Genomic DNA, 12,442 nt, shown 5'->3' on the forward strand with positions numbered 1-12,442 from the left:
TTATGTGACTATAATTTAAAAATACAAGTAACCTAGTAGAAAAATAAGCATAAATTGTGGACATGTTTGTAAAATAGTGACCATCAAGAATGAATGAAACTGGGTCTCTCCATAGTTAGGAAAACATGAATCATCACAAAGATAACAGGAGATATAGACCAGGTGTACAATGCTTTCCTAGCTCACAGCTCTCCAACCAGAAACTGGAAAGTGTCATTAAGACTAAACATGAGTGGCAAGTACGAGCCGGAACCCTCTTACTGTACTGGGAGATGTGCCAATGTGCAGCCAAGTTAGAGAGCAATCTGACATCATGTAAACCAACAGTTTACACATCCTGTTACCTGGAATTCCACTGTAACTCATGCCTCCAGAGCACCTACCACATTTGCTGGGGAAAGGTGCAGAGCAACATAATTGCTCAAAATAGCAAAAACTGCCCAAATAGCTGTTAGGAAGCCTGGCAGGGAGGATGCTAAACAGCAGGTAAGTGAAGAAGCAGGCGGCCAAGGATGCCAAGGAGGAAAGCACCTTCAACTTCAAAACAAAAGCCTGCCACACACTCTCCATGGACACAAACAAGAGAGCAGCAAGTATAAACCCTTGGGAAGGAAAGGAAGCGCACACACCTCCCAACAGTAAACTGGCTCTGGAGAAGGAGGATGGGTCAGAGAATACCAAAGAGGAACATTTTATTTCTAAAAAATCAGAATCAAATAGGCAAAATAGTATGGGAAGAGTACAAGGATTTATTATTATTTTCTGTATATTTGAAATATTTTGTAATTTGAAAGAATTTAATGGCATAATCAAATAATTATTCACACCACAATTTATCATGTTAACATTTAAACTATAGAAATGCATATAAATATATTAAATCATGAGAGAAATAAGTAAAAATAAATTTTAAAAATTGCTATTTAGTTTGGGTTTCAAGTAAATTTGTAATGGGGCTTTGATTCTCTGGCAATTTTAAGATCTTTCATGCTAAAATTTTCAAGTCTGGTATCCTGTATGTGAGTGTCATTAAAACGAAATAAATTAAATCTGAATGTGGAATTCTGGATTCCAGTCTTCCTTCTAGAAAGCTTTCTTTAGCACAGCAAAGAAGCGAGCTGACAGTTGTCTATGCACACCAGTCTTCCAGAATGCATTCAGAGTCCCGAGTACGACGCTCCTCCCTCCTAACCTGCCGCCCTCTCCGGCTGCAGGAAGCCTGAGCTCTGCTGCTCTCTCTTCTACCTGGACTTTGGGTCAGGAGTCAAGAAGAACCAATACTGGAAGGGTTATAAACAAAATTTTATTGTAAAACCACTTTGAAAGAAAGTTTTTCACGGGGGTATTACACAATCCTTGAGATTACTGTGTCAGAGGCAGACATAGAAAGGTAAGAGAATGTCTTAAGGGGTTAAGAAGAGGTAGTAGAATTTTGATATCTACACTTCACTCTGTCCCTGAACCTCAAGACTGTAAGATAATAAATACTACACACAAACAAATCAGAAGACAGGCAAACCAATGCTGCATCTGTAACCCACATAGTTCTCACTCTGGACTGTAATCCTGACCAAATTCATACTATTTCAATAACAGTCATGTTGAGCAGTTCATGGTAAGCAGTAATTTTATTTGACATGAATTGCACCCTTCTAATTAAACATTTTCAGAGATGAACTGACCTAGGTGTCCTAACTACTAGATAGGAAATGGAAGACTGTGATAAAATTGGCCTAAGATCCAAACTTCTATACCTCATACTTTGGATACAGTTTTTAAAGGCAATGGTACTGTAGCCAAGGCAGGTTTTTTTTTACTTGTTTAAACACTTCAGTCTATTCAGACTTCACCAGGCTTGGTGGCACGCACCTTTCATCCATCCCAGCATTTGGGAGGCAGAGGCAGGCAGATCTCTTGAGTTCCAGGCTAGTCTGATCTACATAATGAATTCCAGACCTGCCCAGAACTACACAGTGAAATCCTGTCTCAAAACAAAAACAAAATACTAAAGACTTAATTTTACTTAGTACTAAAGCCTTCATTTCTGAAGGTTTTAAGTAATTAGTTCCCCCAATTCCTGATCTGTAACCATGGCCAGTACAGATAGCAAACTGCTTACAACATTTAAAGTCTCCTACAGTATTTTTAAATACTGGTTTTCCCACACATTATCATGCTTTAGTAAGCAAATTTATCTGTTCCTTTCTTGATAGACAACTACCATTTTACTCTACAGATAATCAAATAACTGCTTACCTCAAATTTCTACTCTTTGGAGACTCACTAAACTGAGTAACAAATTCACTCACAAATTTACAATTCAAAACTCATTAACATATGGAAATAATTCTTTCACAAGCAAAAGATTAACGTCATGAATATAATTTATAAATTTCATAATTCTCAACAGAGCCTCTTTGAGTTCAGTTCATTCTTCCATGTGAGATTTCAGAGTGCACTTCAAACACCTCTGGATATGGATGTAAATAGCTTAGTGTCACTTTATCATGAGAACAATCTATGAAAATCAGAGATATTTTTAATTTTTCCATCATCACTAACAAACAAATCTTAAGTTTTATCTATAGATGTAAATCAGCTCTCAATTCATCTTGCTTTTACACCTGGACTGTTCTACAACACAAACCAACAAACTTGATGATTTATAAGTTATAATATAGCTAATGCTTTCACAAATTTCAGTTCTATAATTTAGGGTATTTTTGAGAAGAGATATATTTATTTTTAAATATACAAAGAGATTAAACCATTAATATAAATATTTTCTCTCAAATATGTAATATTCTCTTGTAAAAGAAAAGAATTTCCAAAGATTTACAAAGCGATCTAAAGAGAAGTGAGCCTGATGTCAGGGTCACATCAACAGAGATGCCATTTCTGTCGTGCTCACTGGCTTCCTCACGTCAGCACTTCAAGATGGAGCCAAATCCATTACCTCTGGCTTGACCTACTGCAGGGACAACGTACAATAAAAAACAAAACCCTCAGAAAAAGGTCTCACGACAGAGTGGACAAGTGGATTTGTTGCTAGAAGTAAACCATTTGTACTGAAAAAGAAAAGGATTTAATGTTAGAATAAAGTTTTAAAGTTTATTAGATTATCATATATACCACAGATTACAATTCAAAACTCATTAACACATGGAAATAATTCTTTCACAAGCAGAAGATTAACGTCATGAATATAATTTATAAATTACCACATATATATGGTAATCTAAATGATAAAATGAAAACGGGAACATATTAAAAATGTTGCCTTCCCATCTCCAAAATTAACATAACTAAATGTTCTTTCTAGAGGCTGTACTATGATCCCTTGGCCCTGTATACTTAGGCTCATGCAGAAAACTAAGGTAGAAGACCTACCAAGAAATGATTCAGTGTCCTTTTCAATATGATGTTTACAAAGAGCAAAAGGCTCTGAGGACGGATGGCCCGAGTTAAGTCTTAGAGCCTCCTGTCCTGGTCTAGATCTCCAAGACCATCAATTCACTGAGTGCCAAGAAGTCTTTGAGTACCCACTCATTAAAGTGCTTTCATGTTCCACCTCAGTAAGTCACTGCTCTTTAATACAGATTTTGAAACTTCCCTTCTTAATGTCTTCTATAAACACATAGTGTCTTTCTTTAAACTGTGGGTGTCTGCAGGACAGGAATGTGCAGTGCCGAGGGCATGAGGTCAGAGAACAACTCTTGTCAGGTTGGTTCCCTCCTTGACATGGATGCCAGTCTTGGCAGCAAGTGCCTTTCCTTTACCTGCTGAGCCATCTTACCAGCCCTACACACCATCTTCCAAATAAATATCGCATCTCTACAGAGCACAAAGCATGGAAGAAATGTCTCTTTGCCTTACCAAGCAGGCTGAGTGGAACTTTTTCTTGCATGTTCTACAGGCTTTTTTGGGAAGAGAATAGTTGAAACCATGAATAACTGAGAAGCAGATCATACAATCTTCAACACCCTCAAAACGTTTGTCTACATTATTCTTCCATAATGCTAAGCCTTCCATAATACTTCCATTCTGTAAGTCAAGAGGAAAGAAAGTCACTACACACTGAAGGCCTCCAAATGTTACTTTTATTCAATCCCACAAATTTCAAGGCTGAAATTTAATTCTGAAAGGAGAATCTGGTTGGTTATATTATCTCCTAACTTTCCTAAATGTTTGAAATCATCTTGAATTTTTAGGAAAAAATGTAATTTTTCCCAGTTTTTACCGGAAATACTGGGGTTAAAGGTTTAAGTGAGATTCAGGCAGGGGCACAGAAGGGCACGTTTGGAAGTGAGGGAGGTAAGGGAGTATGGGAAACCCTTACAGAAACCGTACCTTGTAACATCACTGAAGTATGTATTTATGTAAATCTACATATTTATTTATTTAGGCTTTTTATTAATCTCTGAGAATTTCATACAATGTATTTTGAACATATCTACCATATCTACCAGCTCCTCCCCATCTCCACTCAGATCTGCCTCCACCTACCTCTACCCCACCCAGACACTGTATTCTCTTTATCTACCTCTACCCCCACCCAGACACTGTATTCTTAAAAAAAAAAAATTTTTTTTTTTAAATCTTAACGTAATGCCACCTTTGCATGAATGCTTCCTTAGCAAGGTACCAGAGGCCCCCAAACAACAAAGGCTCTTACCATTACCCCGGCTGCCCACCAGAACTAGATAATAAGACCTAACACACTCTGGTGGTCGAACATAGAGAAATCAAACTAGCACTTCCCCGTGCCAGAAGGTGCTGTGTAGACCACTAAGGGAGAAAGGACATCAACTGTCTTACCCTGACTGAACTCCGCTACAGTGCAGACTTTCCAGACAAGACGTGCTGTCTGCTGGTGCACCAGGGACGAGACTGTTGGGATAACAACGGCTTTCCCCTGGCGCTGGGGCCTGCTGCCCAGGAGGGAATCCCTCATCAAAAGCCCACAGCCCTATTACTTTTGTTCTGCTAAATGACAAGCATGTTTTTAAACTTTCTTCTAAACACTGAAGTTTCAAACCCACAGATAAGTGATGCTCTCTCTCAAATGGGCAGCAATATAGAGACTCCTGACTGGTCAAATGCTGAGAGGAGAGATGACATTTGACCACTGAACCCCAAATGAGGCATCGGAATCAAGCACTCAGAGCGTGGGAACCATCTTGGAAGAGGGAGCGGAAAGAGTGTAAGCCCCAGAGGCTGTGAGGGTGCTGTCTTCGGGACAGGCATGGCTTGCGCACTCAGGAACTCTGTACTGCAGCTGTGGCCACCTGCACGAGGCCAGGCCAACAAGACCAGTCCACAGGAAGTACGGCAGGCAGCGTTAACTGGACTCTGCGGGGATGGGACCACTATGACAGGAAAGAGGGAAGATGAAGGGAGATGAACTGAGGGTGGCAGGGGCAGGGAGTCGGGGAGGAAAACGGAGAGTACGTATGCCCAACGTACAGTGTATATATGTAGGAAACTGGAAAAGATAAAAGATATTCTTTAAAAAAAAAAAAAACAACAGAAAAAGACTTTAAAGCCTTCTGAACCAATCCTCTAAGTGATATGCTCTCAGCTTCTCTAGTGAAATTAAGTCACTCAGAACAGCTTTTCTAATTTTCAACTGACAGTCAGACATCTTCTGACCTCAACTGACTTACAATAATGGAATGTAAATTTGCTTTAAAATAATTTCCTCTATTGTAAAGTACTTAAAATACACACTTTACAACATACACACAAAACTGGAGATTTGATTGTTTAAGCTCAAGTTGAAATGCAGGGGAAGGCTACTGAGAAAGCAGCACTCATCAACCTAGTCCCTCTCAGGAGTCCCCCAAGTTCTCCACCTTCTGCAGTCAGTGTCTGGAATAAAGCCCGTCCCTGCCGAACAACAGAACATTCACCAGAGCTTTGAGACTTCAAGCAGGGATGGAGGGGCCTCAGGTCATTTAGGAATGTGTTTGTCTCGTAAGCAGAGGTCATACTGTGTGCTCCGCTGCTCTTTGCAACAGATCACCACTCGGGTCTGGAAGGCGAGCGTGAGTGTCCTCAGAGACAAACCTGGTGGGTGAGGTAAGTGCTTAGCTGCAGCATCCAGTTGCGCCACTGCTGCACAGCCACCCCGATTCTTTTCCCGCTCTCCACCGTTATGGAACCCAGCGGGTAATTGGAAGGCAACTGGATTATAAGTTCAATGACTATGTCTTCGATGGTGTAAGTGGCCATCACTTCTCGGGTGGTAGCTCGCGCTTTAACCTACAATACAAGAAAGGTATTTTTTCTTTACCAAATAGCTTCCTGTTATTCAAAAATCCAAACATTTATTAGATCAACTAATAGCTGAAGACTACCTAGGAGGGTAAAGGAGATCAACACATCATTTATCTGATACCAGGCATTTGAAAAGTAGGTTTTAGAGCCTGGCATGTGGCAGAGTGTGATGGTTCATGCTGTTAATCCCATCACTCTGAAGGCAGAGGGAGATGGATGTCTGTGATCTAGACATATGTAGTGTGTTTCTGGTGAACCGAGGCTACAAGTGAGACCCTCTCTCAAAAATAAAACACTTTAGCATGCTTTACAGTCCCTTTATGATATGTATAGTTTGTCTTACAACTGACTACTCATAGAAAGTACCTAACTTTTGTAGGTTTTAACACAACAAAGCACTGTTGAACAGTCAAAAGGCACCCAGAGTATTACGTATCAGCTGGATGCCTACTATATCTTTCTTGGCACAGAGGAATCAGAAAATAAGGTAGACAGTTTTCTATAAATTCTGAATCAAATGGTTACAATTTGTGATGACATAAGCAATCAGAGGTATTTGTTCTCTGGAAAAAGTTAAGACAATACTAACCGTCATGCCACTGAACAGCTGTGTACTTGTTTGCACAGAAGATATTTCTTGAAAAGAAAGAACATTGCTGACATACTTGCTTGTAAATCTATCTACAATATTGAAAACGCGCTTCTCACTGCTATTCCACCACAGCCGAACCATGGCAGGCAAGTCTTTTAAAGTCATATGATAGACTGAACATGCTAAGTGTGGAATATGGTATGGAAGAGTTGCTGTTTCTGAGGAAAAAGCAAAGTTCAAGTCAGTGATATGTGCTTCTCACCTAGAAGAGCAGACTAACAATAGAGTCCTTAGAAAGCCACCATCCTTACTCAACAACAGTGTAGTAGCTCATAAAACAGAGAACGACCCCAACTCACAGTATCAGCATCCTTCTACACACTCAAATGGAACCACAACAACAACACATAGGAGTGAAAATCCCACTGACACAGAAAAGTCTAGAAATAATATCCTATGTTTCACACAAAAGACCATAAATGAAATGGGACAAGTATTTTTCAAAAAAAAAGGAACATTTAAGGTTGTTGTTGTTTGTTTGTTTTTATTACAAAAGTTGCAGCTGGGCAGTGGTGGTGTATATCTTTACTCCCAGCACTCAGGAGGCAGAGACAGGCAGATCTCTGAGTTCAAGGCCAGCCTGGTCTACAAAGCAAGTTACAGAACAGCCAGGGCTACACAGAGAAACCCTGTCTTCAAAAACAAAAGCAAAACAAACAAACAAACAAAAAGATCCCAGGATCTGAACAGATGGCTTAATGGTTAAGAACATTTGTTGCGCTTGCAGAGGAACTAGATTCCCAGCATGCACGTGGCAGTGCACAACTGTCTGTAATTCTAATTCTAGGGAACAGACACCCTCTTCTGGCCTCTGTGGGCAGAAATGTAGTGCAGCTACAAAACACTCATATATATAAAATAAAAATAAGCCTAAAAAAGTTCAAAAAAAAAAAAAAAGGAGCACCCCAAACTTCACACCACATGATGCATGCTCAGAAAAGTTTATAATACAACAACACAGCCAGGTGCACTCCATATCTGTCTCCTCAACTAAAACGTGAGTTTCCAGGTGAACACAAACTTCAAACTTTGTTTTGTTTTGTTTTTTTTTTTTTGAGACAGGGTTTCTCTTTGTAGCTTTGCACCTTTCCTGGAATTCACTCTGTAGCCCAGGCTGGCCTCGAACTCACAGAGATCTGCCTGGCTCTGCCTCCCGAGTGCTGGGATTAAAGGTGTGTGCCACCACTGCCCAGCTTCAAACTTATTTTTAATCCCAGAAGAGGTAGACAGATCTCTATGAGTTCGATGCCATCCTGGCCTACAGAATTCCAGGCTAGCAAGGGTCACAGTGAGACCCTATCTCAAAAAACAAAATAACAAACAAAAACAAAACAAAAAACTCATATTGAATACTAAGATTCAAAAACAAATAAATTCTTTATTAACTTAGTCATAAGATCCAGCAATTTGTCCTATCAGATAAATTTTAGAAAATACTGCATTTCAGCACCCCCATAGGTAAGACTTCCATTTGGGGTTCATCCTCCATACCTCTAGGAAGTTTAGTACAATGTGGTCTCAGTCAAGTAGCTAAGAAGCATGCATCCATGTAGACCACTGACCTCTAATACTCAGCTGAAGCTCCTCGGTGAAGAATGTTTTGGGGTCCTTATTGGATACCTCAATAGCTGTCTCTCCATAAGTAGGGTTTTCTGGCATAAGTCTGAACAGATGATAGAGTAATTTATTCAAGCTCTTAGTTTTCCGAAGATACATTGAATACAGAGCACGAAGCTGGAGGAAAGCAAAGAATGTATTAGTAAACTCAACTGAGCTAAGACAAAAGAGAAATCAAACTATAATAGACTATGCAATGATACCATACAACCTATTTCAACACTTGGAATTAGAAGGAAGAGCTAGTGATACAGTTCAGTGGCAGAGCACTAACATGCACTGAGACTCATTTCCAACACTGACAAGGCAGAGAGAGTGTCAGAGGGAGTGACTGATAGCTCCGTTACAGAAAGACTCCTATACATGATATGTACATCTTTATTTCCCAAATGCCTACAAGACATGGCACTCTATGGTGTTATTTTATTTGTACTGAAATGTGATTTTAATTTTATGTTAATAAATAAAGTTGCCCTGGGGTCAGAGCTATTAGAGCCATAACAAGAGCGTGGTGGTTAGAAGAGCTAGGTAGATTTCTGTGTGTTCAGGGATACAGCCAGTATTGGAGACATACGCCTTTAAGACCTGGAGGGCGGTACTTACAGGCAGTGACAAGGCAGTCATGTGGTTGGGTTTACAACCAATGAGAAGGCAGAACAGAAAGACTATTTAAAGACAGACAAACAGGAAGAAGCTCTCTCTCGGGGAAGCTAGGAGCACTGCAGGAGGTAAGATTTTATCTCTGATCTCTGACCTCTCGGCTTCCTCTTTTACATTGGCTCTGTGTTTCTTATTTTAATAAGACGACTGGTTACATCTACAGCACTCACTGCACTTTTACTCATCAACTAGCAGTGGCCCTCCTTATAATAGATATGTTTCTAATATTTTTCTCAAGTCATCTCCCCATCAATAATACAGCCAAATTGGTTTGCAGGCTCTATTTGAGCCAAGAATATGTACTTGCTATTCCCCACAGATGACCAACTACACCCTCCCACACATTCCTTCCACACCACAGTCTTTAATCTTGCAAATTCCAGAGTAAAACTAATCTCATTCTCAAGGTTAACTTTATACCAAATAATATAGCATTCTTTTAGAACAGAACACACGAATGAGTAATCCAAAATGTCTTCACAATTGTTTCACCACCAAACAGGAAATTCTATTTAAAAAAAAAAATATGGATTTCTAGTCCCTCTTAAAATTAGGAAAATCTGGCACCCTGGAGTACCCCTAGAACTCTGTGTGATACTCATGTTTCGTAACTATTTGTCTCTCAATAACCCAGCCTGTGCTTTCCACATCATTACTGCTTTGGCTTCTGTAACAGTTCCATCATGGTGCCTTTCTTTGTGCCACACACTTCACAGCATCAGGCCCACTGAGGAAACAAACTACTCTTGAGGGTAGGTCCCATGACAGCAGTAGATGACCAACAGAAACGAATTCAATGGCATCTTTGGAGCTTTTGTTTTTCTGTTTTTGTTTTTTGTCTCATAATGTTAAGTCAGGGCACTATGTTGTTGTCTGTTTTCTACCTTACAGGTCCTTTGTGTATATATTACGGGTTCTAGATTTCAGTTTTTATGTGTGAACGTGTGTGTGTGTGTGTGTGTGTGTGTGTGTGTGTGTGTGTGTGTCTTGTGCTTTTTCTTTCTTGGTTGTTTTGTCCAATTCTTATTTTGATCTGTCTCATTTTATTTATTATTCCTTAGATGCCAGTTTGTTTTCTAAGGAAAAACAGAAAGGGTGTGGATTGGATGGGAGGGGATGTGGGAAGAATTGGAAGTAGTAGGGGAGGGGAAACCATAATCAGAATATATTGTATGAAAAAAAAATTATTTTCAAAAAAAGAAAAAAAAATGCTGCTGTTGCTGGGCCCATGGTGCATGCCTTTAATCCCAGCATTTTCAAGACAGGCAGGCAGATCTTTTTTTTTTTTTTTTAAGATTTATTTATTTATTTATTTATTTATTTATTATATACACAAAAGAGAGTGCCAGATCTCATTACAGATGGTTGCTGGGAATTGAACTCAGGACCTCTGAAGTAACAGTTGGTGCTCTTAACCTCTGAGCCATCTCTCCACCACCACCCCCTTTTTTTTGGTTTTTTGAGACAGGGTTTCTCTGTGTAGCTTTGTGCCTTTCCTGGATCTCGCTCCGTAGACCAGGCTGGCCTGGAACTCACAGAGATCCGCCTGGCTCTGCCTCTGGAGTGCTGGGATTAAAGGCGTGCACCACCACCGCCAGGCTAGGCAGGCAGATCTTGTAAGTTCTAGGCCACAGCAGCATAGAAGACCTTGTCTTAACAAGAAAAGCTTCTGTACAATCTCAAATTCCTGCTTCTATCTTAAGAATCAAAACCATGGCTCATGTCCTCCTTCCTGATATAAGGAACACAGTGACTTTAAGATGACAAATTTCCCCAGATAGTGGTTGGCGCAACCTTCAATCCCAGCACTCGGCAGACAGAGGCAGGCGGATCTCTGTGAGTTAGAGGCCAGCCTGAGCTAGAGAGTGAGGACAGCCTCCAGGGATACACAAAGAAACCCTGTCTGGGGGATGGCAGGGAGAGACAAATTTCATATACACCAAACTCCAAATTTGCTGTCATTTTTTTGGACATCAATTAATACTTTAGGAACAAATCTAAAAGTTCCACAAGAGACTCTTAAAATACAGCATCAGCAAAAGTACTAAACCTAAAAACAGGCCTGATGAGAAATAAAATAGTCTGTTTAGCAATTAGATCAATGTTGGCCCTGGTGTGATCGCCCCTAAAATATACAAACATAAGAATGTACAAACTTGGCCGGGCTGCAGTGGTGTACACTTTTAATCCCAGCACCCTGGAGGTGGAGACAGGCAAATCTCTGAGTCTGAGGCCAGCCTGGTCTCCAAAACGAGCACCAGAACAGCCAGAGCTACACAGAGAAACCCTGTCTCAGAAGACAAAACAAAACACCAAAAAAAAAGTGTACACACTAATATATTTGTACCAAGACATGGGTATAAGCAACAACAAAGTATAATTTAAGAATTCATAAAAGAATGTCAGAAACAGTTACATCCACTTTAGACAATAAGTCTCTACTATTCTGACTGTGGCAGAAGATACTCCCCAAGGTGATTACAGAGTCTGACACTGGATGAGTGACACCTGTAATCCCAGTACTCCGGAGGATGAGACAGAATAAAGGCCATGTCTCAAAACTGACAAGAAGGGGGGGGGGTGGTGTTGTTTGCTTATCTTTAAATAAAGTGTGAGTATTTCTGAAGAAATAAAAGATAAAATCGTGGGCTGGAGAGATGGCTCAGTGGTTAAGAGCACTGGCTGCTCTTCCAGGGGACCTGGGTTCAATTCCCAACACCCACATGGCAGTTCACAACTGTCTGTAACTCCAGTTCCAGGGGATCTGACACCTTTACACAGACTTATATGCAGGCAAAACACGGGTGCACAGAAAATAAAAATAAATAAATAATTTTTAAAAAATCGTATAGGATAGCACACACCTATAATGCTAGAATTGGGGAGGCTGAGGTAGCAGATTTGAGTTCAAGTCAAGTCTGTATTACACAACAAGATTCCATCTGAAAAATGAAAGGAAAGAGGATGACACAGGCAGAGGGCAGGAGAGGGGTGTGAAAGACTGTGCTCTTTCTTCTGAAATGTGAAGTAACAGAGACATCTAGTGGCCATGGCAGTAATTGGCTATTGTTAAGCTATTTCACGGGGTTAAAGTTTGGACACGGATTTGGACAGGGAGGCAATGCAGCTCAGGACACTGGGTAGTCTTCTGAAGCCCATCCTCAGAGCACTGGTTCTCAGTGATGTAGCAACTGAGTCTCTCTAGCAAGGGTGGCTTCCAAGCCGGGTGGTGGT

At 40.3% G+C, this 12,442-nt stretch overlaps 1 protein-coding gene across 1 annotated transcript in view; it reads right to left on the minus strand.

Annotated features, from left to right (window-relative positions):
• Positions 1-1,284: 1,284 nt before the first annotated feature.
• The window catches only part of Ltn1 (listerin E3 ubiquitin protein ligase 1), a 56,471-nt gene continuing 45,313 nt past the window's right edge, over positions 1,285-12,442 (minus strand). Inside the window, exons 26-30 of the mRNA XM_006987939.4 lie at positions 8,494-8,665; positions 6,869-7,089; positions 6,070-6,264; positions 3,877-4,044; positions 1,285-3,068 (exon numbers count right to left, since the gene is read on the minus strand). Of these exons, the coding sequence (XP_006988001.1) occupies positions 3,006-3,068; positions 3,877-4,044; positions 6,070-6,264; positions 6,869-7,089; positions 8,494-8,665 (819 nt within the window). The 3' untranslated portion in view covers positions 1,285-3,005. The remainder of the gene's footprint in view (positions 3,069-3,876; positions 4,045-6,069; positions 6,265-6,868; positions 7,090-8,493; positions 8,666-12,442) is intronic.

The sequence above is a fragment of the Peromyscus maniculatus genome, chromosome 12, assembly GCF_049852395.1.
Source record: "Peromyscus maniculatus bairdii isolate BWxNUB_F1_BW_parent chromosome 12, HU_Pman_BW_mat_3.1, whole genome shotgun sequence".
NCBI lineage: Eukaryota > Metazoa > Chordata > Mammalia > Rodentia > Cricetidae > Peromyscus > Peromyscus maniculatus.